This window comes from Syngnathus scovelli, chromosome 3 (assembly GCF_024217435.2).
Source record: "Syngnathus scovelli strain Florida chromosome 3, RoL_Ssco_1.2, whole genome shotgun sequence".
Taxonomy (NCBI): Eukaryota; Metazoa; Chordata; class Actinopteri; order Syngnathiformes; family Syngnathidae; genus Syngnathus; species Syngnathus scovelli.
The window spans coordinates 8,702,669-8,728,828 of record NC_090849.1 but is presented as its reverse complement, the minus strand read 5'-3'; the positions used below and the strand labels follow the sequence as shown (position 1 = coordinate 8,728,828).

General features: G+C 42.8%; 3 protein-coding genes across 7 annotated transcripts in view; 2 read left to right on the top strand and 1 right to left on the bottom strand.

Annotated features, from left to right (window-relative positions):
• zfr (zinc finger RNA binding protein) overlaps nt 1–21,760 on the top strand; it is an 81,975-nt gene extending 60,215 nt beyond the window's left edge. Inside the window, exons 14-20 of one of the 2 annotated variants that reach the window (XM_049764191.2) lie at nt 6,344–6,494; nt 11,728–11,869; nt 14,825–14,922; nt 15,663–15,758; nt 18,507–18,618; nt 19,922–20,019; nt 20,764–21,760. In XM_049764191.2, coding sequence (XP_049620148.1) covers nt 6,344–6,494; nt 11,728–11,869; nt 14,825–14,922; nt 15,663–15,758; nt 18,507–18,618; nt 19,922–20,019; nt 20,764–20,946 — 880 coding nt within the window. In that variant the 3' untranslated portion in view covers nt 20,947–21,760. Of the gene's footprint in view, nt 1–6,343; nt 6,495–11,727; nt 11,870–14,824; nt 14,923–15,662; nt 15,759–18,506; nt 18,619–19,921; nt 20,020–20,763 lie in introns of those variants that run through there. The other variant, XR_007490668.2, reaches the window with a different exon arrangement.
• Nucleotides 1,412–26,160, bottom strand: part of fam151b (family with sequence similarity 151 member B) — a 40,506-nt gene continuing 15,757 nt past the window's right edge. For 2 of the 4 annotated variants that reach the window (XM_068650133.1, XM_068650132.1), the window contains one exon: nt 6,654–23,427. In XM_068650133.1, coding sequence (XP_068506234.1) covers nt 23,094–23,427 — 334 coding nt within the window. In that variant the 3' untranslated portion in view covers nt 6,654–23,093. Of the gene's footprint in view, nt 2,881–6,653; nt 24,760–26,160 lie in introns of those variants that run through there. The other 2 variants (XM_049716576.2, XM_049716579.2) reach the window with 2 other exon arrangements.
• Nucleotides 22,419–26,160, top strand: part of LOC125994761 (ankyrin repeat domain-containing protein 34B) — an 11,902-nt gene continuing 8,160 nt past the window's right edge. Inside the window, exon 1 of the mRNA XM_049764274.2 lies at nt 22,419–22,536. The gene's annotated coding sequence lies outside the window, so the exon portion shown is untranslated. The remainder of the gene's footprint in view (nt 22,537–26,160) is intronic.

The window sequence follows — 26,160 nt, the reverse complement described above, 5'->3', positions numbered from 1 at the left end:
CTAAAAGTCTTAAAAGGCTTAATCCAAAGGTTTAAATGAATGAATATTAAAAGAATGCCTCAATGTTGATTAAATATGAGAATGTATCACATCAATCTTTCGAAAGTCTTAAATGTTATATTAAACTGTAAATGCGCACATCTTTATTTAAGGTTAATTGAATCTACAAAATATTCTAAAAAAAAAATAATTAAAATAAGATATCTACCTCCCTACCAAGCCCAATATGTTTGCAAGTGATTAAATTCACGAAATTGTGAAAGTGTATCAGCCCTTATCTTAGCAAGAAAACCAGACAGAGTTGACAAATTCTGTAGTGCGCAACGGCAAATTTAACATCAGACATAATCTAGCCAATGAATACGAGTATGAATTGTTGTACGTGATTGGCTGGCAACCAGTTCGGGGTTTACCCCACCCACTGTCCAAACTCAGCTGGGATAAGCTCCAGCTCACCCACGACCCGAGTGAGAATAAGCTGTTTGGTACTTGCTACATGTGTATATAATATAGATGTGGGCAAATACCTAAACCAAAATTATCGAGCCGATCCAGGACTTTCTTAAAAATATCTGGTATGGCTGCCGAAACCTGCCACCGATACTTGCGGTAAAAAAATGACTACGACTGTCAAGTCTATCAAGTCAAGTTTATTTGTATAGCCCTAAATCACAAGCAGTCTCAAAGGGCTTCACATAGACAAACAATTGACAATTATTTTCAAAGCATCCCCTGATCTTAAGCTCCCAAAAGGGCAAGGAAAAACTCCAAAAACCCCTACCAGGGGAAAAATGAGAAACCTTGAGAAGGGACCACAGATGGTAGGATCCCCCTTTCAGGATCACCAGGCTGCAATGGATGCAGAGAGGGCACATAAAATAGATAGTATGAAAATCAATGAAAAAGTGGATGTCCAAATCAAAGCAAAGAGCTGCCGGAAGAGCCCTCGATTGTCCTGGCAGTGTCTTCGATGAGGGTAATCCGCTGCAGTTCCCTCATCCTGAATTGGTCCACGAGAATCTGGATAGCCGCTGTTAGCTTGGGTGTCACCTAACCACCTCCCCAGCCGGGGGATGGGGAGAGGGAGTGAAACTCCAGCCAAATCGGCCACTACTGATTGATTAAAGGCCATAGTCGTAGAAACGTGTCTTAAATGCTTCTATTGAGGTATCAGTTCTAATATCCATTGGTAGGGCATTCCAAAGCTCTGGAGCCCAAATAGAAAATGCTCTAGACCAGGGGTCTCAAAGTCCAGTCCTCGGGGGCCGCATTCCTACATGTTTTTCCAAGTTTCCCTCGTTAAACACACCTGATCCAATTATCAGGCTGCTGCAGAACGTGAGCATGAACTGATCATTTGAATCAGGTGTGTTTAACAAGGGAAACTTGGAAAACATGTAGGAATGCGGCCCCCGAGGACTGGACTTTGAGACTCATGCCATGCCTGATCGAAAACCTCAAGTTTGGTTAAACGCCATCTGCGCTCGTGCTTTCTACATAATTGCTTAAGCATACGTGTTTCATCTGTGAACCACGGAGTAGGCAATCTACGGCGAGTTTTCAGACGTAGCAGCGCCACAGAGACGATGGCATTTAACAATGTCGCATTGAATTCATTTATAAGATTATCAATAGGGCCGATGTATGCGGGAAATATGGCGGTTGCCGGCGACAGTAACTCAGATAGCGCAGTTGCAGTCATGGAGTTAATATTACGGCTGCTATAATTCTGATTGCTCTCTAATCTTTGACAAAGAACAAAAATTTCAAATTTTATTAAGTAATGATCAGACAAAACAGTAGTGTATGGCAGTACTGTTATATTTGAAGTTGCCAGTCCTCGGGATAATACCACATCTAAGGTATTTCCATTCTTATGCGTTGCTGCCTGTACAGCTTGCGTAAAACCAAACCTATCAGTTAAAGTCTGAAACGCCGAAATAAGTGGCTCTGACGGTAAATTTATGTGGATATTGAAATCGCCCATGATTATTATATTATCCGCATTTGTCACTAGATAGCCACGTATTCTGAAAATTCATCCAGGAAGCCAGAGTAAGCCCCGGGTGGACGGTAAATAACAGCAAGATAAAACGACGGTAGAGCCGTGGATCAGACAGTGAGATTTTCAAATGTTTTAAATATGTTAATCGAACGAGACCTAAATCTAAAATCGGAATTTGAGATGAGGGCGACACCCTCACCCTTTTTTCGAGGACGCGCCACAAAATTTGGAGGCGAGGCCTCATTAAGCGGCAGCAGTTCATTAGGTTTTAACCAGGTTTCGCAAAGACCAAAAACGTTTAGATTATGTTCCAGAGACAAATACTCGATGCAGACTCATCTTTCTGGCGAGATCACAAGTCCTCGCTATTTTTTTCTTTGCGATCTCTGATTGCCTCATCCTAACATCATTGGTGTCACTATGTCCGAGTAGCTTTTGACTAGGCCTATTGCGAGTCAGCTCCCTAAGATTAGCTTCTATGTCGGGTGCTCTGCCCCCAGGAATACACATTACCGTGGCTGGATTTTTAAGCGTGATATTTCAGGTAATGGAGTCACCTATGACCAAGGTGCGAGGGCCAGTAGACCGCGATGACTTTGGACGGCTATGTGTCTTATCTGGCTCATCCCAATTAGCAAGCCGCTTGGGGCTAATGCTAACTGGGCTTGCGGGCTGACTACAGTCCGCGTCTGTGTCCGCCACATCTACTGTTATTGCACTATTCTCCTCTTGCTGGCAGACACGTCCCTCTAGCAGGGACAACCTCTCTAAGAGAAGGGTGCAGTTGGTGCACGAAGCCGTACAAACCTCTTGATCCGAGAGCCATACTTACGTGTCCGATGATCGATGGTAGACAAACAGCCACGAAGCCTCCGCTGCGAGCCAGACAGCGACGTGGATGAAAATCGAATATTTTTAGAAGTGATAATTCTATGGATTTTTCCAATGATTAATTGAATAATCATACAATTTTATTTGCATTAAAGTACATTAAAGCTTACATATCACGTTTAATTCTTCCGTTTTACGTTTTACACATTCAGTTGTGGTCTATACAAAGTGGATCAGCGATGCGTTTGTCTGAATTCCTCATTTCAATAGCATCACAGGTCACTCTTTTATTTCTGATGTGCAGCTCAGAGCAAGCCGTTTTGGTGCGGTGTCTCTAAATGCAAATGCGATACTTCACACCCCACTCCCTCCAGGCTGCAAGATGTGCGCCTCCATTTCCGGTCGGACATATTTGTAGTTTTTAGCTGAGGTGGAGTTACTTGCGCCGCAAGGTTTTTGATTGATTAAAATGTATGTCAACGGCAGAAGACTTGTCCATACAACCATACACAACACGCAACAAAATAACTCCCCTCACAATATTTATGAACACGTCTCGTAAACAAGCACTGCAGTCAAGCTACAAAGTAAGCTAATGCTAGCGTTAGCAAGAAGCTAACAAATGCATTTAACACATTATTGTGTTCCCCAATAATAATACAGCACCTTCGATGCAATTCATCTGATACAACCACTCAATATACACCCACCGGAAGTGAAAACATAGAGCGCACAGCTCTCAAATCAGCAGAAAGACTGACGCTAATGCTATGAAAACGAGTGCATAGACACGCATTATTTGTAAGAGAAATTGTTTATTATTTTTTGTCATCTCAAGCTTACCAATTTACTGTGTCCGTCATTTCCATAGATTGAAGGAACTGAATTATCAATGAAACAAAGTTTTTCGGCTAAGCCTTCTCTATACTGACAAAAGATTTCTGAAACACTCGTCCTTGAACAAGCAAGACAGATGTGGGAACACAGCTTGAAAAATGAAGTTTGACCAGGCACTTCTTTGATGTTCAGATGCTGGGGGACGGTGCAATGAGTTGTGTGGATTGATGCATCCAACAACGGAACATTTTGATCTCTCCACTTTGGCATCCTTGTTGTAGTTGTTTGAACTACAAAAGTTTCTCCGAGTAATAAAGATGGCGGATTTGCAAAACCGTTTGGCCACACCCATTAAAATTTTTGGTAGTCCTGCCCCAAAGGATGTGACGTAATAGATAAAAATATGTAATGGAAAATGGAGAAAACTGAATGCAGTAAAAAATAGCAGTTGTACTATGTTCATCTTGCTTTCAATTGTCAATTAATTAATAAGTAAAAAATAGCCCCCAAACAGATCATGAAAGTATCTCTGCAACACCTGGAGGGATAGATTATACTTTTCTACAATCTTGGAGACTCTAAGTGCACAATAAAATAAATATAAAAGCAAAAAAAGTGGATTTTCCATCATATGTTTGCCCCGAATAATATTTACTAACCAATTATTTTGTTCATTTGGTATTATTTGGTGATTAAAATGAACTAAACACGTTAAGCAGCATCACACAAGAAATATTTAGGGTCATTGTTTTCCAAAATGAAAAAGCAAATGTTAGCAAATGTCTCATTTTGATTAAACAAAAAAGCAGACTTATCGCTTTAATGAAGGACTAGAGAAATCAGAGAATTATTGCTTTTCAGAACCTTAAATCAGAACATTTGGACAATCTTCAGTTAAAAAATGTCTGCAAACAATTACTCGATTATGAACGCCTAAATTTATGAACTTTTTGAGATACGAACCAGAGCCTCGTTGCATCTACTTAGGAACCAATTTTCGACTTCAGAATCGACACATAGTCAGCACGCATTATTTGCTTTTACATTGATTCCTATGGGAAACGTTGCTTCTACTTACAAACGTTTCTACTTACAAACCCGATCGCAGGACCAATTAAGTTTGTAAGTAGAGGTACTGTATGAGGCAATGAATTTGATAATCTATTTGTTTATAACTAATTTAGTAATTTTGACACAGCTAAATCTGAAAGTTAATCCTCCTCTGCTGTAGGTAGCTCTGTATTGTAGCAATTTGACATCAGAAAGAAAGGTTTTTGTTCATAATTTTTTGTCATTGCGTTGAATAAAATTTTATAGATCAAAAGTGTTAAAGGTATTGTACTCTATTGGCGAGTGCTCAAACTCGTACTGGCATCATTCTGAGGGGGCAAAAGTGATATATGAATATAGTATGTATTCAAGTTAGGAAATACATTTTTTTAAGTGGATGCAGTCCTTAAAATTACTGTATTGGCCCGAATATAAGACGGGTGTTTCTTGCATTGAAATAAGACTGAAAAAGTGGGGGTCGTCTTACATTCGGGGTATAGACATTATACCCATTCACAACGCTAGATGGCGTCAGATACCTTTAAAGCAAATGCTGAACTTAACTCCCCAGGCCAAAGCGAACCCCAGTCACGAAGAAGAAAGCCAGCGGAGCCAGATGATGAGAGTGAGGACAGTGACACTGAGCACAGCAAAGCAAAGGATTTTTGTGAGGAGTAATGTTCTGACATGACAGATCTCAGCTACTCTCAAGTTGAAACCAGTTTGCATTATTTTATTGCAATGTTTTTCCTTATTCAGATTTGTTTCAAGACTACAGTTACAGTTAGACTTCAGTTTGATGGTTAATGCAGTTATTGCAATTTTGTTGTTTTATCACAGTAGATTGATTTATTTACATTTCAAAAACCAGAAGCCATTCATTTACAAATGTGTTTGCACTTTAGTTTACATATTTAAATGTTCAGATACTAAATAGACAGTTTTTGCATTATTTGAATGAGGCAAAATAACATGCTTTTCCTCTCGAATAAATTGTTATAATAATTTGTTTCAGATGTACTGTAATTATTTTCTGTATAAAAATTAAATTTGGTGTTCAAAAAGTCTTTTTTCAAATTTGAGTCTTTAAAAAGAGGGGCTCATTTTATAATCAGGGTCGTCTTATATTCGGGCCAATATGGTAAATCTTTAAACTTTAAAAGTTATAACAATACTTCGGGCAACAACTACCAGTCCATATCACTTGTTCTTAGTCAGGTATCCCAAACATGTATAGCTGAGTGGGACATATAATATTATGTATTATATATCATGAAATTGCAGTTCCTACTGATCTAATTTTGACAAATCAGGCTTACTCAAATGCCTTGAATTACCCGGCAAAAAAACTGTAGTTTCAAAGTCACATGAGATCTGCGACTGATGACAATTTCACTAAATGTGGTGACCTAATAAAGTTCATTAATTATCCTATTTGATTCTTATTCACCAAATGCAATAATAATTAATTACGATCCTTTGACTTGTGCTGGCAATGTATTCTTTTAGAAAAATAATTTTAGTTCCCCATTAATTTAATGAAGTATATATTTTCTTGTTTTTCATTTCAATTTAATGCTGTATTAATATTGCTGTTTTCTGTATTTTCTATCCACGTAGAGCCCTGAAGGGTGTGATGAGAGTGGGAGTCCTGGCAAAAGGGTTACTTCTTCGGGGTGACAAGAATGTCAACTTAGTCCTGCTCTGCTCAGAGAAGCCCACCAAAAGTCTCCTTACACGAATTGTGGAACTCCTCCCTAAACAGCTAACAGTACTGTCTTTCTATTTCTCATTTGATTTATTTGTGAACTGAAAACTTAAATTACCGTATTTTCGAGACTATAAGTCGCTCTGGAGTACAAATCGTACCAGCCATAAAATGCATAATAAAGAAGAAAGACATATATAAGTCACACTGGAGTATAAGTCGCATTTTGGAGGGAAATTTATTTGATAGAATCCAACACCAAGAGCAGACATGTCCACTTGAAAGGCAATTTAAAATAAAAATAGAATAGCGGCAACAACAGGCTGAATAATTGTACGGTATGCTAACGTTACATGACACAAACAACAAACTGAGAACGTTCCTGATGTAACATATTAAGAGTTATTCAGATAAATAAGCATAAATAACATGCTAACAAGTTTACCAAACCATCCGTGTCACTCCAAATCACTGAATCCAATGAAATTTTTATCCTCTGTGTCACTTTTAGACAACTCCGCTAACTCATGAGGTAAAAGATGCTGTGCTTACTCTTCTATGTGGCTTACGTCAGACTCCTTGTCAGTTGCAGTTCCAATTAATCCACAGGCCTAGAGTGCGCTCTTGCGGTTTAGTGTGAAAATAACATGTGAAATGATATTGTAATGTGTTACGCTCCTGGGTATAAGTCGCACCCCCGGGCCAAACTATGAAAATACGGTAGTGCTTGCAGCTCAATATTGTCAACCAAAAGAAATATTATTTTTTCTCGTCCAAATTTCCAAACTACTTTTTTTTGTGCGACATTTATATAAACTTGTATCTACGTATTCTATTAAACTTTTTTTGACCATATAATACTACGTATTGATATGAAGACGAACAATTCAAGAAAACGATATATCGCCTTTCTGAAGTGATAGTTTGATACTCGATAAAGGCGATGTCGTACAATATTTTGATATAGTAACAAAAAGGTACCTTTAAATATTTTTTTCATTGGATTTTATTTTGAAACCAATTCAGCTTTACCAATTCCAAAATGTAAAAAAAAATCACGTCTGCAAGTTTTATTAATATTCTAGTATAAGCTAAGTGCAACAGAAGTAGCTAGTTCTATTTTTAAACACTCACTTTCTTATTATCTGAATAGGCCTGTTCTTTTATGCATTGAAAAATCAATACAAATAATCCCATTTGATAATGTGCTTCATATAGGTGAACAATGTTCATTATTATTTTTTGTGGAACACAAAAATAGACACAGGTCATAAACAATATTTTCACATTCAATTAACCTACTGCTGTGTTGGTCTTTGGAAACAACAACTAACAATAAACAATTTTGCTTACCACCTCCACACTCACAGGTAGCCAATTTATATTTTAGTTGTTTTTCACAAGTACGTAGGCAGATGACCATAAAATAAAAGGGTATTAGGAATTTTGAGTCTGAAACCCAAGCCCCTTATGATGAAAAACACAAATGGACTTTGTTTTCCCTCGCCCGGACGCGGGTCACCGGGGCCTCCCTCTGGAGCCAGGCCTGGAGGCAGGGCTCGAAGGCGAGCGTCTGGTGGCCGGGCCTTCGCCCATGGGGCCCGGCCAGGCATAGCCCGAAATGGAAACGTGGGTCCCCCTTCCCATGGGCTCACCACCTGTGGGAGGGGCCGAAGGGGTCGGGTGCAATGTGAGTTGGGCGGCAGCCAAAGGCAGGGACCTTGGCGGTCTGATCCCCGGCTGCAGAAGCTGGCTCTTGGGACATGAAATGTCACCTCTCTGGCTGGAAAGGAGCCCGAGCTGGTGTGCAAGGCAGAAAGATTCCGACTAGATATAGTCGGACTAGCCTCCACGCACAGTTTGGGTTCCGGTACAAGCCCTCTCGAGAGGGGCTGGACTCTCTTCCACTCTGGAGTTGATTTTCATATTATGTATTACTTGTGCACTCTCTGCATCCATTACAACCTGGTGATCCTGAAAAGGGGATCCTTCCATCTGTGGTCCGTTCTCAAGGTTTCCCATTTTCCCCTGGCAGGGTTTTTTTTAGTTTTTCCTTGCCCTTTTGGGAGCTTATGATCAGGGGATGCTTTGAGAATAATTGTCAATTTGGGCGATGTGAAGCCCTTTGAGACTGTGATTTAGGGCTATACAAATAAACTTGACTTGACTTGACTTGGAGTTGCCCACGGTGAGAGGCGTCGAGCAGGTGTGGGTATACTTATTGCCCCCCGGCTGGGCGCCTGCACATTGGGGTTCACCCCGGTGAACGAGAGGGTAGCCTCCCTCCGCCTTCGGGTGGGGGGACGGATCCTGACTGTTGTTTGTGTTTATGCACCAAACGGCAGCTCAGAGTACCCACCCTTCTTGGGGTCCCTGGAGGAAGTGCTGGAGAGCGCTCCTTCTGGGGACTCCATCGTTCTACTGGGTGACTTCAATGCTCACGTGGGCAATGACAGTGAGACCTGGAAGGGCGTGATTGGGAGGAACGGCCCCCCCCGATCTGAACCCGAGCGGTGTTCTATTGTTGGACTTCTGTGCTCGACACGGATTTTCAATAATGAACACCATGTTCAAACATAAGGGTGTCCATGTGTGCACTTGGCACCAGGACACCCTAGGCCGCAGTTCGATGATCGACTTTGTAGTCGTGTCATCAGATTTGCGGCCGCATGTTTTGGACACTCGGGTGAAGAGAGGGGCGGAGCTGTCAACTGATCACCACCTGGTGGTGGGTTGGCTCCGATGGTGGGGGAAGATGCCGGTCCGACCTGGCAGACCCAAACGCTCTGTGAGGGTCTGCTGGGAACGTCTGGCAGAATCTCCTGTCAGGAAGAGCTTCAACTCCCACCTCCGGCAGAGCTTTTCCCACGTCCCGGGGGAGGCGGGGGACATTGAGTCTGAGTGGACCATGTTCCGCGCCTCCATTGTTGAGGCGGCCGACCGGAGCTGTGGCCGTAAGGTCGTTGGTGCCTGTCGTGGCGGCAATCCCCGAACCCGCTGGTGGACACCGGCGGTAAGGGATGCCGTCAAGCTGAAGAAGGAGTCCTATCGGGCCGTTTTGGCCTGCGGGACTCCGGAGGCAGCTGACAGGTACCGGATGGTCAAGCGGAACACGGCTTCGGCGGTTGCTGAGGCAAAAACCCGGGCGTGGGAGGAGTTTGGTGAGGCCATGGAGAATGACTTTCGGACGGCTTCGAGGAAATTCTGGTCCACCATCCGGCGTCTCAGGAGGGGGAAGCAGTGCAACGTCAACACTGTTTCGATACTTCGAAGACCTCCTCAATTTCACCTACACGCCTTCCATTGAGGAAGCAGGGCCTGGAGACTCTGAGGCGGATTCTCCAATCTCTGGGGTCGAAGTCACTGAGGTAGTTAAAAAACTCCTCGGTGGCAAGGCCCCGGGGGTGGATGAGATCCGCCCGGAGTTCTTAAAGGCTCTGGATGTTGTGGGGCTGTCATGGCTGACACGCCTCTACAACGTTGCGTGGACATCGGGGACAGTGCCTCTGGATTGGCAGACTGGAGTGGTGGTTCCCCTCTTTAAGAAGGGGGACCGGAGGGTGTGTTCCAATTACAGGGGAATCACACTCCTCAGCCTCCCTGGTAAGGTCTATTCAGGGGTGCTGGATAGGAGGGTCCGTCGGGAGGTCGAACCTCGGATTCAGGAGGAGCAGTGTGGCTTTCGTCCTGGCCGTGGAACAGTGGACCAGCTTTACACCCTCGGCAGGATCCTCGAGGGTGCATGGGAGTTCGCCCAACCAGTCCACATGTGTTTTGTGGACTTGGAGAAGGCGTTCGACCGTGTCCCTCGGGAGGTTCTGTGGAGGGTGCTTCGGGAGTACGGGGTGCCGAGCCAACTGATAAGGGCGGTTCGGTCCCCGTATCACCGATGCCAGAGTCTGGTCCGCATTTCCGGCAGTAAGTCGGATTCGTTCCCAGTGAGGGCTGGACTCCGCCAAGGCTGCCCTTTGTCACCGATTCTGTTCATAATTTTTATGGACAGAGTTTCTAGGCGCAGCCGAGGCGTTGAGGGGGTCCGGTTTGGGGACCTCAGCATTGCGTGATGTGGTGCTGTTGGCTTCTTCAGGCCGTGATCTCCAGCTCTCGCTGGAACGGTTCGCAGCCGAGTGTGAAGCGGTCGGGATGAAGGTCAGCACCTCCAAATCCGAGTCCATGGTCCTCGATCGGAAAAGGGTGGAATGCCCTCTCCGGATCGGGGATGAGATCCTGCCCCAAGTGGAGGAGTTCAAGTATCTTGGAGTCTTGTTCACGAGTGAGGGGAGGATGGAGCGTGAGATCGACAGGCGGATCGGTGCAGCGTCGGCAGTAATGCGGACCCTGTACCGGTCCGTTGTGGTGAAGAGAGAGCTGAGCCAAAAGGCAAAGCTCTCAATTTACCGGTCGATTTACGCTCCTACCCTCACCTATGGTCACGAGCTATGGGTCGTGACCGAAAGAACGAGATCTCGGATACAAGCGGCCAAAATGAGTTTTCTCCGCAGGATGTCCGGGCTCTCCCTTAGAGATACGGTGAGAAGCTCGGTCACCCGGGAGAGACTCGGAGTAGAGTCGCTACTCCTCCACGTTGAGAGGAGCCAGATGAGGTGGCTCGGGCATCTTATCAGAATGCCTCCTGGACGCCTCCCTGGGGAGGTGTTCCGGGCATGTCCCACCGGTAGGAGACCCCGGGGACGACCCAGGACGTGCTGGAGAGACTATGTCTCTCAGCTGGCCTGGGAACGCCTTGGGATCCCCCGGGATGAGCTGGATGAAGTGGCTGGGGAGAGGGAAGTCTGGGAGTCCCTCCTAAAGCTACTGCCCCCGTGACCCGACCCCGGATAAGCGGAAGAAGATGGATGGATGGATGGAGTCTGAAATTATATAATTTAGTATATTGATTGATAACTCGAAAATGACACATCGATGTGTGGCCAGCATCAATGTAAACAAGTACAGCTCTCAAGATGTAGCTGGATTGTGGGGCAGGCACATTGATTTTGCGTTTAAATAGCTGGATTGCCACACACCTACAATCTATTGTACTATTAAGTCCCGCAGTTAGCTTTAGCCTCTAATCAAAGTGTTAGCTGTTCATTAATGTATAACCATTGACACCACAGCGGCTGTCAATGAGGTAAATTCAGCCTTGTTTATTATAAATATCTATATCATTGCACTATGCACACGGTACAAAAAAATATTTTATGGTAGCGATTGAGTATGAATGATTACTTCGGCTCCTTTGCTATCCATATACTTGTTTTCATTGTTTTCTGTGCTTTTTTTATCTTTCTAGATAGTAGCACCAGAAAAATATGATGTTAAAGGGTCTCTCCAAGAAGCAGCCATCATTCTTACATCCTCTACAGAGCCAAAGATGCAAGTGACCATCACTTTGACTTCACCTGTAATCAGAGAGGAAAATGGCCGGGATGGAGGTTGGAAAAACCATAGCTGTTTATGTTATACCTCTTTATATTGCCTCTGCTATTTCCGGATGGAATCATTTCCAGTGTCTTGATTTGTCACTGAGAGTTTTGTGCTGCTGGCACCCCCAAACATATTTTGGGCCTTAAAGAAGCATCCTGGCAATATGTTCCCCTCATGTCAGAAACATCTGGCTTCTAAAGTTAAAAAAAAAAAAAAGAACTTCTTTCTTTCAGGCTTTGTTTATGTAAATGTTTGTAAAACCTTAAAAGATTAAAATTATTTTATTTAGGTGGGAGCCTTATAAAGAATTTAAAATATCGTGAGAGATCACTTGGAATGTAAAGCAAAAGAGGCTGCCAGCAGTATTGCTCTTTTGTCTTTCCGCTCTTTTAACTCTTCTCAGAGACTATCCCTTTCAAGCAAAGCATGACCAGTGTTTGCATTGTGATAAGTCTAGTTATATACCCTGGTGAAATTTTGTTTCCTGTGTTCTCAGGGATTCTGGTTGTGTTTTAAGAATTTTATTAGTGTTATTAATATATATAATATCAATATTCATCAGTAGAACAAACCTTACATTGTTGTTTTTACACTAAACATATTAATTTTGTTGTACAGTGATCCCTCGTTTTTCTGCAGGAGATGCATTCCAGAACCACCCGCAAAAAAACGAAAATCCACGAAGTAGAAATGATGTATTATTTCGAAATTTAAACACCATTGTACAGTGGTACCGCTAATTATGAATGCCTAGATTTACGAACTTTTTGCGATTTTTTTTTTTTTTTTTTTTTTGCATCTACCTACGAACCAACTTTTTACTTACGAACCGACGCCGCAGCCAAATCCCTCCCTTGCTACACTGTTCAGTGCATGTATTGTTCCTTTACAGTAAACAAAAGAATAAACACGTGGTATTATCACGTGTCCCGACTCCTTCTGCACCGGTTAGTGCTGCTTCCCTCGCAAGTGGCCGGCTGCTGCCACCTGCATTTGAACCCCGCAATGACGCACATTGATCAGAAGCATGTCCCGTGTGATCAGAGCTCATTGCCGCTGTCCTGACTGCTGGACAGCAGTGCTTTTTTTCCTCCACATGCACGGCAGCCATGCACCCCTCTCTTGTCCTCAGTGATGCACATTGCTCAGAGGCATGCCCTGCACTATCAGGGCTCATTGCCGCTGTCCCAACTACTGGACGGCAGTGCTTTTTTCCTACGTGCGAAGCAGCCAGCCACGCACCCAGCGCTTGTCTTCAGTGAAGCACATTGGTTATATGCACGCTATAAGCGATTATTGCCATTGTCCCGAGTCCTTCTGCACGGCGGTTCACTTTTTCTTTGTGCGCGGCTGTGTCACGTCTCCACTCTCACCCTGCTGGTTGGCTGAAGCCCCCTCCGCAGTAGACCTTGGGGCGTGCATCACCAATACGGAACTGCGCGTGCTAATCGACGTTGATCGCCACCACCTGTCCCGTGTTACCCACTGATTAGGGCGTGTATAAAGACGCCGTTCTTTGCCGGTCAGTCGTCGCCATTTTGCCTGCTTTGGCACACGCACGCCTGCCACCTGATTACCGTTTGCCTGATCCGCTGTGTAACAAGATGCCACAACGACGCACGACGCGAGCTCGCTGACTGGCTCGTTAGTCGCCTTGTGCATCTGCTCTGCTGACATTCCAGCCTCCCTTTTCCTTTTTTCGCATTCCCTAAATAAACAGTCCGTGTTGCACATGGTTGTCCAGTCCGAAAGGTGACACGCAAAGTGGCGAGGGATCACTGTATATGTTACGTGTCAACATTTGGATCATGGCAGATCAGAATCCCCCCCACACACCAAATGAGACAGAGATGTTATTTCTTTTTTTCCACAGGAAACAAATTGTAATTTTGTGTTCAGGTGAACAGTTCACCATATCGCTTGATCCAAAGTGCTCCCCTGAGTATATTCACAGCTTTTGAATTCAAAATGTGGCTCAATATATGTAAGGTTACCTACAGCAATGCCAGATTCACACAATGTCTTCTAACCACAGCCATGAGCTATAATCTTTGTAATCAGATAAATGACTTGTTTTCTTAGGGGAGTATTATTGAGCCTAAAGTAACAAGGCTTTGGTAGACTTGGTTGGTTGGACCTGAGTACAGCCTTGGACATAAATTGTCTGTTGAGGTCTTATTCAAGCCCACTGATGCCAGGTATGCATGCAGTGATATCTTAACCTCTTGATTGCTGGCATTGCTTTCTCTCCCTCAGCACTCATCGCAATTTTGTTTTGTTGTTTATCATAGTACAGTCTTCACATATTCAACGAAATGACCCGTTTTATTGCTTTGACCTAAATAAACAGAAATTGTCTATTGGTTTCTCCCATCAGATTTAGTAGAGCCCAAGAACTTCGGAAGGATTTTTGACCAAGGTTTTCCCACACCCCAAAAATGTTGCCACACCTACCATTGCCATGCTGCTTTTTATCAGGTCGTTGTCATGGTTCTTGACCTTTAACTTCACTTTGCAACTCCTTTTAATGGTCGTCAAGAGCCATCATCCTCCCAATGTGTCATTGGAGGTCAACTACTTCTCACCATATCTTAGCTAAAGTGACTTTTCAACAAATCTATTACCTGATAAAATGGTAATGGCTGCATGTCGTGTCAGCCTAAACTAGTGTGGACTAATAGCCTAGATCGTGGTGGTTTCAAAATAAAGCAATCCACAATATTGAATCAAAGACAAAATCTGTGTGTGTAGTGTGTAGCCATCCAGTAAGTCAGAATGTTCATGTTAAAGTTGTTGTTCATAGTATTAAGTTTGAAGAAACTTGTAAAAGGAAAAACAAATGTGGGTTGCTTTGTAAAGAATCATTGGTATGTGTGGCAATGTGTTTGTTCTTTGCCAGCCTTGCTTACCTGGTCAAACACCCATTCCTCATCAACATTTTGACACTTCAAATCCATTTTTAGATGTAACTTCGGGTTTGGTGAAAGACCCAGCGGACGTCTTGGACAGGCAAAAATGCCTTGACGCTCTGGCTGCTCTGCGCCACGCTAAGTGGTTCCAGGTTCGGAACATCATTTTATTTTATTATTGTAGCCTTATGAGATGCATTATTTGTTTAATTTATTTTGTTTTTATACATTTGAATCTTCCATTACTGATGAAAATATCCATTAAGCATTTAAAAACAAATCCCTCTAAAGAATTTGATTTGTGAGCATTTGATGCACTAAATATGCAAACTGGCATCCTAGTTTTGCCATTTCAAGTGTAGTTGCAAAATATTCCATAAGGCTGCACGATACCTTGCACCAAGTTGTGCAAAAGTGTTTGTATCTTTTACTCTACTACATTTGTATCTTTTACTCTACTACGTGTACGAAATGGGGATTGATAGACAAAGGAAAATCTGATTAGTTTCCTGTGTTACCACTTCCTGTGCTAAATCACGGGTAAATTATTGCAGACATCCTGAGCTCCTTCAGTCTCCATTCTCTCAAATGAACTTTTGTATTTTGAAATACATGTTTGTGGGTTTCCTTGATCAACCTTGGGTCAGGGTTTAGAAGATGGCAAGGAAGTCCTCATTTCTTGTGCATCTTGCGAACTTTGAACTCTTACTAACTGTGAGGTACAGGGCTACTGGCAATGGCAGCTGATTGCAAACTTTGATGGCTCATTAATGCCTCAAACCATACTCAAGCTTCCATTATGAACAGTAGTCGTTGGACCTCTACGAATGGTTTGACTATCCACAACTCACCTTTGATTTAGCACATAAATGTAACTTTATTATATCACAAGGCTAGAGCAAATGGACTGCAGTCATGCGTGATCATCATTCGGATACTCCGAGACCTCTGTCATCGAGCTCCAACCTGGTCGTCCTTCCCAGGATGGGTGAGTGTGCCTATTGGGATATGACAACTTCTGTTGCGCATCAATAATTGGGACAAACTGGGTACTGTTTGGTCTGTAACAATACTGAAGTTAAAATGTAATACATATGTGAATATCTCATATTTTTTTTGGGGGGGGGGCGGTGAAAAAATCCTAATATCAGCCGTGACCCAGCGAGGATAATCCGTACAAAAAATGGATGATAAATAGATGGATATGTATTCTATACTTCTTTTTTATTATATTTAATTTTATTACCGTGGGAACAAGCTGTATAGAAGATGGATGGATGGATGGATGGATGGATGGATGGATGGATGGATGGATGGATGGATGGATGGATGGATGGATGGATGGATGGATGGATGGATGGATGGATGGATGGATTTTGATTACATAGAAACATGTTATGTTGTTGAGCAATGAAAAATCCAATATGATTATTCAAACGTCTACAAAAATTACAAATAAAGCAAAAGCTAAACTTTTTTTCCTGCGCAGTAATTATTAACCCACTGCGTTTAGTTTTTAACTGAAGGACATCTTGTAGTGCTGCTTTTCACCTTTAGATGATAGTGTCGGTCCATGGCTACAGTGGAGTCTGACAGGACCGTCTCCTCTGAGGAGGTGCAGTGGGTCAAACATCATGGCAAAAATTGCAAATCTTGTATGAATGAGGTGGTTGTATGTTTATCCTAATTGTTCTATAGTTTACATTTTTGCGACCCCAAGCATTAATAATTCGGTGCTCGTTTTTCATGACCAAATTGTTACCCAATTTGAATTACCACTGATATGTGCACAGCATGAATATGCACATGCAAGCGTGCGTGTGTGTTTGACAATTCACATGCAGAATTGAATATTTAAATAAAAATGACAAATACAACACACACCTCAATTTAAAAAAAAAAAACGTGGAAAATAGTGCATATTTGTGGAATTAAAAAAACAAAAAATAACAAATTTTTTTGGATTGGAAAAATATTTGTGTAACGAAAAAACGTGAAAATCACAAATGTATTTCTGTACTTGAATAACACGTGAAAATCACAAATATATACGTATGTGGATCAGAAAAACAAAGGAAATCTCAGATATATTTGTGTGAATAATGTTGCTACAAATCTCTCCCCATAGTTCGGATGCATGGTTCACCACTCTCAATCTGCAGACTGATTATCTTTCTGGTGCCATTTTTTGGCACTCTCCATTGTCTTGTCCTTTTCATTTTTCTGTAGTTGTCCGAAGTTCTGTTCTCTGATTCAATATCGTGACCACCGTTCTCTCATTATCAGTTAAGCTGAATTTTTTATTTTTCTGTAGTTGTCCGAAGTTCTGTTCTCTCATTCGATATCGTGACCACCGTGAGCCATAAGGTGGCTGCAATACTACAATGCTCATGATGCACTGCATTTCTGTTTCTGGTGGCCCTTTTAAACCATAGAGTGATTCTGTCACATACAATTGTTTTATTACGATAAATTCATTTATAAATAGAGTATAGGTGGACCCCCTGCTAACTGCTACTCTCAGTTAGACTTAGACTTAGACTTAGACTTAGACTCAACTTTATTAATCCCTTGGGATTACTCCTTCAGGGAAATTCTGTGTAAGGGCATGTCGCTTGTTTACGATAATAAACGCCATGAGCCTTATTTTTGTTCTAGGCACAAGTCTAGCACAAAGCGCAGTCTACCTGCGCGCCTGGGTTGTGATTTCTTTCTTGTGGTATTTTGCTAGATCTTGTGCTGGTAAACTTGCCATTGTGGGATGGAAGTTGACTTTTCCCAGCCAATTAGCACGGTATCGATCAATTGCATCAAAATCAGGACGGTCGAAACGCAAATAAAGCCAGCCATGCCAGACATTGCGGAAACGAAAAAATCCCCCTACTTGGGGATCATACCCGTGGCCCTGACTTGGAAGCGCAGAGCATTAACCAGGCCGCCGAGCGCCCTAACCAGGCCGCCGGCTTGCCTTGTTGCCTTCTGGCTGCAATAGAAGTTCCAACCGAGGGTGTAATTCCTGAAACATTTAATATTCTCGACCTTTCTCAGACTATTGCCCCCCCCCCCCCCCTTTATCATCAAGATGCCCTTCAACATGCACATCAATCTGGTATTGATCAACGTGCTGCTAATAAATTTACATTGACCTGGGGAATAGCTGTGTGAACACACAAGTCCTTATATATTTTTGAAATGTCACTGTGATTGCCTCCCGACAGGCTTACCTGTATGTCAATCAAGAAATGGGATGGATTCTAGCCTATCAAAAAATTGTTTTATTTTTTTAAATGTAATGCAATCGACCAGTAGTAGCTTACTTCTGTGATGCCCCTGACCATGGTTGCCGTAATGCCGAAAGCGATGCGACCTTGTAATTTACTAGTCGTACTAAAACGTACTGAAACATTTTGGCAGAGCGGTGTTTACAACCAGTATGGATCAACAAATTGATCCATATATAAGGCGCTCTGCATTATAAGGAGCACTGTGGTTTTTTTAGTACATTTAAAGTTTTTATGTGTGCCTTATAGTGCAGAAAATACGGTAAATCAAATTAGACTTGCTTTTCCCCAGTGTAAAATTTTGTCTACTTTCTTTTCATCAAATTTAGAGATGCGCTGGTGCGTGAAGCAGAAATGTCCAGTGAGGCATGGCGCGAATACCAAATTTACAAACACGCTTTTTCACACATTAAACACATTTCCAATCCAAATCTCTAACCATTCTTTCACTTTAGGCCATGGAGCTGCTTGTGGAAAAGGCCATCAGTAGTGCCGCTGCACCGCTTAGCCCAGGCGATGCACTAAGGCGTGTCTTCGAATGCATTTCATCTGGGATTTTACTCTCTGGTAATATTAATTTTTTTTAATGACATGATTCCTGTTGATTCTCTTATAAATTATTTGATCTCACTAGCAGGCATTTCTAAAGTCCTGCCCTCGTAATTTTTCTTTTAATTTGACTTTGCCATGTTATAAGGCTGGATTTTTCTTGCCGTAACTGGCTGTGGAAGCAAATTCTTTCCGCTTCTATCACAATGACACTTTTTTTCTTAAGGGGTTGCCGACCAACTCAAATTATATTATTTTATTTTGCACCAAAGGAGGATAGACCTATACAGGCTATTTACTTGAATCTGTTTTGGGTATCTCGGCTACATTTGACATATTTTGGATGGGTAAATGATTCACAAAATTAGCTGGAAAATAAATCAAGTCCAAATAATAAGTCAATTTTATTTAATTATTTTCCATTTCCAATTTTGCTGACTACCTGCAATACCGCAACGGACCACCGGTTAACAATCCCTGCTTTACACTAACCCGGGGGAGATCATGCATAGCAAAACCAAAGTGAGTCACGGTTACACATGATTCTCTTATTGCATTGTGGTCCTATACACAATATTAAGGCTTTATAAAGCCTCCCTCAGACTTGTATGCTACACAAACTTTTCCCATTCCCTTAATTACCATTCCCATACTGTTCTGTGCGTGCATTGTACCTTTACAGTAAATATAAGATCAAACACACAATATTGTCACGTGTCCCGACTCCTCCCGTTGGTTTCTTTCTCTTGCGCACAGTCGGCTTTCCCCACCTCCCACGCTTGTCCTCAAGTCTGCAGATTGCTCACAGGCATGCCTCGTGCTATCAGCGTATGTTTAAACACAGTTCTCTTGTCACTCATAGTAAACCCGCAAAATAGTGAAGTTGCAGTAGGTGAAGCGCGAAGTGGTGAGGGATCACTGTACTTCTGGTAAATTACACAATAAATGAAATATTTTCAAATTTTAAAAAATTAGTCGAATAAAATAAAAATTACATGTGAAACAATATAACATCCTAAAGTATATTAACGCCCACCGTCATTGGTTGTTTTCTATCAAGGAGTTGATTGTGCAACAGTAATGGTTTCTACAATAAAGCTGACTTTGACTTTGACAATTTCGGTTATTGTGGCATAAAAAACAATTTTTTCCGTTATTCCTTTGGTTTGGACTAAAGAACCCTGGTAAGGGTTTGCAAATGCTGCTGAAAGTTGCTTTTGCAGAAATTGTATCCTTCAAGTTATCTTCAAATGAACAAGCAGTTAACTTTGTCTTGTATCTTACTACATTCACACTAAGGGAGATGTATTTGTTTTAACAGGTGGGCCAGGACTGATGGATCCATGTGAAAAGACTGCTGTCGATACCCTAGAAGCAATTGGAGAGCAGGAAAGAGAGGACATAACCTTAAGTGCCCAGGTTACAAGCTCGTTTTTTCTTCTGTATATTTTTGACATTGCAAGATGGCATGCATATAACACATTTGAAATTAGGGCTGAAAGGTTAGACGTATTCAAACCAACATCCTACAAATTCAGTACCTAGTAAAGGTAGGATGTTGTGTAAGATTCAATATAAAACAGAGTGCAGTGATTTGAGAATTCTTTTCAACGCACCACAAAGACAATTCAAGCTTTCTGGAAAACAGCTCTCATTGCTAAAGAGCAACATGACAACAAGGAGACTGACGAAAGGGAACTTGGCATAATTAATGGCGAACTTGCCCGACTGTTAAATCGGATACAGAAGACGAGGACTTTGCGTATGAATATCAATGAACAATAATGTGAGTACAGTAGAGGACATGGTTAAACACTAGAAAACAGTACAACTAAACGTTTTTCTGTTGTTGTTGTTGTTTTTTTTGTTTGCCATAAGTCATGGCATGCATGCGCCCTCCAATGCAGTGTGTCCTATATGTGGATTAAGTATAGAAATGTCCCCGCAATTGAGTCTACGCCTTTTACCCTGCAGCACTTAATGGTGCGGAAAATACTGTAATTTTTTTTGATAGGGCTCCACTGTGATACTAATAAAATCTATCTGACTGACATCAGTGATCTGGTAGAGACAAAGAGAGAAACAAACAAACTCAAATGTTAATTCACTCTTAAAAGAATAATTCAACTGCTGTGTATGCGTCTTGTGGCTTTGTCTCTACAGGTTGCGCTGAGGCTGTTGGCATTCCGTCATGTTCATAAGGTTTTGGGCATGGACCCTCTGCCGCAGATGAACACTCGTTTCGTTGTGAACAGCAGTCGCAAGCGTCGCCATGAGAACAGTGACGGGGGAGACAGCTTTGAGGGTGAAGGCAAAAAGGATAAGAAGGATTATGATATTTTGTAAGCTTCACAGTCGCAACATGTTAGAGAAAAAGTTGTACTCACCTGTCTAAAATGGGGTTCACCATCTACTGTGTGTACTGGCTTAGCTACAATATAAAGCTTTTTTCTCCCTTTTGTTTTTTTTATGCTATAAATGCACCGGTGTAATTCCAACCTCACTTGTAATAATAGAGAAAGAAAACTGTCTTGGTGTATTGGTTTTAGTTGTAGATTTCCTAATGTTTGGGTTCCATCTGTACAAGTTAAAGCAGTTTTTTTTAACCTGAAAAAGTTAAATTATTAAGTTTTGTGATATTGTCAAATGTTGGTGACATTGGCTTTCTTAACAATGCGCTGTTACTTTCCTTTGCTTGCTTTGATGTGGTGGAGAGACATGTTTTATTCTATTGTGCATCAGGAGGCAAGGGGGTTATTCATTCATTTATACGGTTCTGTTCCAAGATGAATTTTTTTTTTTTTTTTGGCTACTGAGACACATTAATCTGGCCAATTCACTCTTCTAAAGGGTCTTGAAGTATGGAATTGCTGCTTGTATACTCTTAAATAGATGGAGAGACTTTGATTTGTGGAAAGCATGACTATATTCTGAATGCATATATTGGAATTGGAAATGTATTTTTCCTCAAGGAAGTTAGTCTTGTCACCCTTTTGTCTTGGCTAAGTGCTATATTCAATGCTGGAAGTAAAACAAATCCTGTTTGGAAAGGGATGGTCATATACCTCTCTCTGTTTGACGTGTTCTGAACGCTTATGTTCTAACATGCTTCCTGCTGTGCAATTCCAGGAGCACAATAAATTTACAGATTTAAGAGCTATGTGCTTTCTGATGTGCTTTCTAATGTGCGTACGTGTGTGTGTGCGTGCATGGGTGTGTGTTATGGTGTGATGGTGTGTTGGTGCGGATAGATAGATAGATAGATAGATAGATAGATAGATAGATAGATAGATAGATAGATAGATAGATAGATAGATAGATAGATAGATAGATAGATAGATAGATAGATAGATAGATAGATAGATAGATAGATAGATGCAATAAGCACGGCAATCCCTCACTGAGGTGTTGTCACCTTGGCCACCCCACTGAAAAATGCCTGGCGAAATTCCTTGTCCTACCTATTGCTATGTTTAACATTGGCTCCTTAAGATGGTAACACAGTTGTGACACGGTATGCAGTCTTGACTGAAAGAAATCAGTCTGCAGCATTGAATACGGTTGTGACGTGGTATGCAGTCCTGACTGAAAGAAATCTGTCTGCAGCATTGAACTTTCTTGTGACGTCTGAGGTGCCTTTTGTTATACTTCACAATCATCAGTGTGAATAGCCCGGATGTGGAAAGAAATGAGTCGTACCTGCGCACATGCTTTACCAAAGAGCAATTCCATTACTGCGTTTGCTCACAAAGCGTTGTGCTGTCATTGGCTGCATACCTCCCACTCTGCCACTCACATGTGACACAAACGCCTCCTATGACCAGTCTCCGCAACGCCTAGATTGCTGCCTTCCCCTCTGGATTCTCAGAAAACTTGATGCTGAAAACTACCTGACCCAGTGAGAGGCGAAGTTATCTCATTCAAGGATTCTTTAAGGTAGGTCTGAGAAGGTGGAGGACTATCATCATCATCATCATCGTGTGTTAAATCTTGGCGTATCCACTTTTTTTTTGTCACATCAGCATGGATATTTTGTCATCACATAAGAGAAAGCCACATCATCATCACCTGCTTCACACAATAGCTATCTAAGTATGTCTGAGGAAACAGTACTTCTATTCTCGTTTCCTTGAAAGAAGCCTGATAAAAAGTTCAGGAATGACATTTCACTACTGCCTCCCTCCATCATTAGGTATGCTGTGTGTGTCGGGTGGATGAAGGCCAGGCATGACCCCTCAATGAAACATAGATGAGGTTTTAAATGTCATCCCACAGAAAAAAAGCTACAAACCGGTTAAAAAATGACTGTCATCACTGTCCATCCAAATTGATTGATTATTGATTGATTGATTGTACTGTTGAACAAATAAACACATTTACACAATATAAAGCTAAAAATTTAGGAGAATTAAAGAGCTATGTATCATAGTTCAGAGAAGTTTACGTGTTCAAAGGGAGTGGAAAGATCTAATCCCACCCCCTTGTTTTCTCTATTAATGGATCATGTCATAACTTGAACAGAACGTTGCGTAGAAAAATGCATTTTTCATGTCAGTAAAGTAATTTATCAAACATTTAATCACGCGAACAGAAGTGGGGAAAGCCATGAAGGCCATGAAGGATGGAAAGGCAGCTGGACCATCTAGAGTGGTGGCAGAGATGCTAAAGGCAGCGGGAGACGTCGGTGTGCAGTGGATGACTGACCTGTGTAACAGTGTCATCGCTGAGGGGCACATTCCGGAGGACTGGACAAGAAGCGTCCTGGTGCCGCTATTCAAAGGGAAGGGGGACCCACTTGCATGCGGGTCATACAGGGCCATAAAGCTGCTGGAGCATGGAATGAAGTTGTTAGAGAGGGTGTTGGAAAGGAGGGTGAGGTCACGGGTAGAGGTGGACAAGATGCAGTATGGCTTCATGTTAAAGTTAAAGTCCCAATGATTGTCACACACACATCTGGGTGTGGCGAAATTTGTCTCTGCATTTAACCGTGTGATTTTGATCCATGCCCTGGGGGAGAGGGGAGCAGTGAGCAGTAGCAGTGCCGCGCTCGGGAATCATTTGGTGATCTAACCCCCCAATTCCAACCCTTAATGCTGAGTGCCAAGCAGGGAGGCAATGGGTCCCATTTTTATAGTGTTTGGTATGACCCGGCCGGGGTTTGAACCCACAACCTTCCAGTCTCAGGGCGGACACTCTACCACTAGGCCACTGAGCTGGGTAAAGGTACAACAGACGCAATTTTTGTCATCCGACAGATGCAGGAGAAACACCAGGAGAAGAGGAAGAGGTTGTAATTCGCTTTTGTTGACCTGGAAAAAGCATTCGACAGGGTGCCAAGGGAGGTGGTGAGATGGGCCCTAAGGAAGTCGGGCCTGGAAGAGGGACTGGTTAAGGCTGTGATGACTCTCTACTGCAGAGCATGCACAGCTGTTTTAACAGGAGTTGGCGACAGTAATGGGTTTGAAGTAAGGGTAGGGGTGCACCAGGGATCAGTGCTCAGCCCATTATTGTTTGCCATCGTGATGGATGTGGTATCGAGGGAAGTGAGGGGTGGACTACCATGGGAGCTGCTCTACGCGGATGACCTGGTATTGATGGCTCACAGTCGAGAAAACCTAGCTAGGAAGCTAGCAGCCTGGAAGACCTGCCTGGAAGTGAAAGGAATGAAGGTGAATGCGGCAAAATCAAAGGTCATGGTCGGTGGTGCTGGCCTGGGAGTGATACCACAGTCAGGGGCATGGCCATGTGGAGTTTGCGGGAAGGGGGTGATAGCTAACTCTATCCGGTGCAAGGGTTGTCAGAGATGGGTACACCGGAGATGCAGCGGAGTAAAAGGCAGCCTACTAGCTGCAAGTGAGACCTTCAAATGCAAGCGGTGCAGGGGAAAAGTCACTCAAGCAGACCCAGCTGAGCAAGAGGGGCTCATAGTAGATGGGGAGATGTACGAGGTGGTGGACAGCTAATGCTACCTTGGAGACATGCTTAACGCTGATGGGGGGGGTGGACCTAGCAGTGACCACAAGGGTGAGAAGCGGGTGGTGGAAATTCAGGGAACTCATGCCCTTCTTAACATCTAAGGCCCCATCCCTGAAGATGAGAGGTCAAGTGTACTCAGCCTGCGTCAGAAGTAGTATGACGTACGGAAGTGAGGCATGGGCCCTGAAAACAGAACACGAAGAAAAACTAAACAGATCAGAAATGAGGATGATCAGATGGATGTGTGGTGTGTCAATTGAGTCCGAGTGGACCATGTTCCGTGCCTCCATTGTTGAGGCAGCCGACCGGATCTGTTGCCGTAAGGTCGTTGGTGCCTGTCGTGGCGGCAATCCCTGAACCCGCTGGTGGAATTGGAGACTCTGAGGCGAACTTTCCAATTTCTGGGGTTGAAGTCACTGAGGTAGTTAAAAAACATCCTCGGGGGCAAGGCCCCAGTGGTGGATGAGATCCGCCCGGAGTTCTTAAAGGCTCTGGATGTTGTGGGGCTATCATGACTGACACGCCTCTACAACACTGCGTGGACATCGGGGTCTGTGCCTCTGGATTGGCAGATTGGGGTGCTGGTTCCCCTATTTAAGCAGGGGGACCGGAGGGTGTGTTCCAATTACAGGGGAATAACACTCCTCAGCCTCCCTGGTAAGGTCTATTCAGGGGTGCTGGAGAAGAGGGTCCGTCGGGAGGTCGAACCTCGGATTCAGGAGGAGCAGTGTGGCTTTCGTCCTGGCCGTGGAACAGTGGACCAGCTCTACACCCTCGGCAGGATCCTCGAGGGGGCATGGGAGTTCGCCCAACCAGTCCACATGTGTTTTGAGGACTTGGAGAAGGCATTTTGAATATGATCTGTACAAATAGCAGGGATTGGAACTAGCGACCATTCTCATTTTCAAACAAGGCAGGATGCTCAAGGACATTGATGCACCACCTGTTTGTGACTAATCTTAACCTTTAAAGTTCTTAAGGCTTACTTTAAGGAAGTGTTTTCCGTTTCCTCACTTCTGTTACCAGGTGTTTGTGAGTTAAAACTCTGCTCTGATTTTCAGATACCCCTCACCGTGTTGCCGTATATTTGGTCAAAATGTTTGCCGTTTGATGTGATCTCATAAGATAAACATACATCTTTCATTAATCTGACCTGCAGGCACTGAAGTGATGGAGACTGTTATTCATAATAACAGTGTCATATTTTATGAGAATCACTGATAGCAGTTTTTTAGGGATGGTTTTTTTTTAATGCTGTTAATAAATGCATTTGTTTTCAAAAAACTTTTTTTGAATATCCATGCTTTACTACCTACTAAAGGCCAAAACCTTTTATGCAATGACCTTTACAGGTCGTTTATATTACTTCACACAAACACTACATCCATCTGCTCCTGGTTCGGCCCCCCGGTCAAAATTTAGAACCCAATTCGGCCCGCAAGTCAAAAAGTTTGCCCACCCCTGGGCTAGAGACATCCCTTTTTTTTTTCAATTAGAACGGAATTTGATAGAATGTATGAAGTGAACACATTTGCCACATTGGAAATTAAAAATGGACACCGATTACTAAGAATAAAGCTGAAA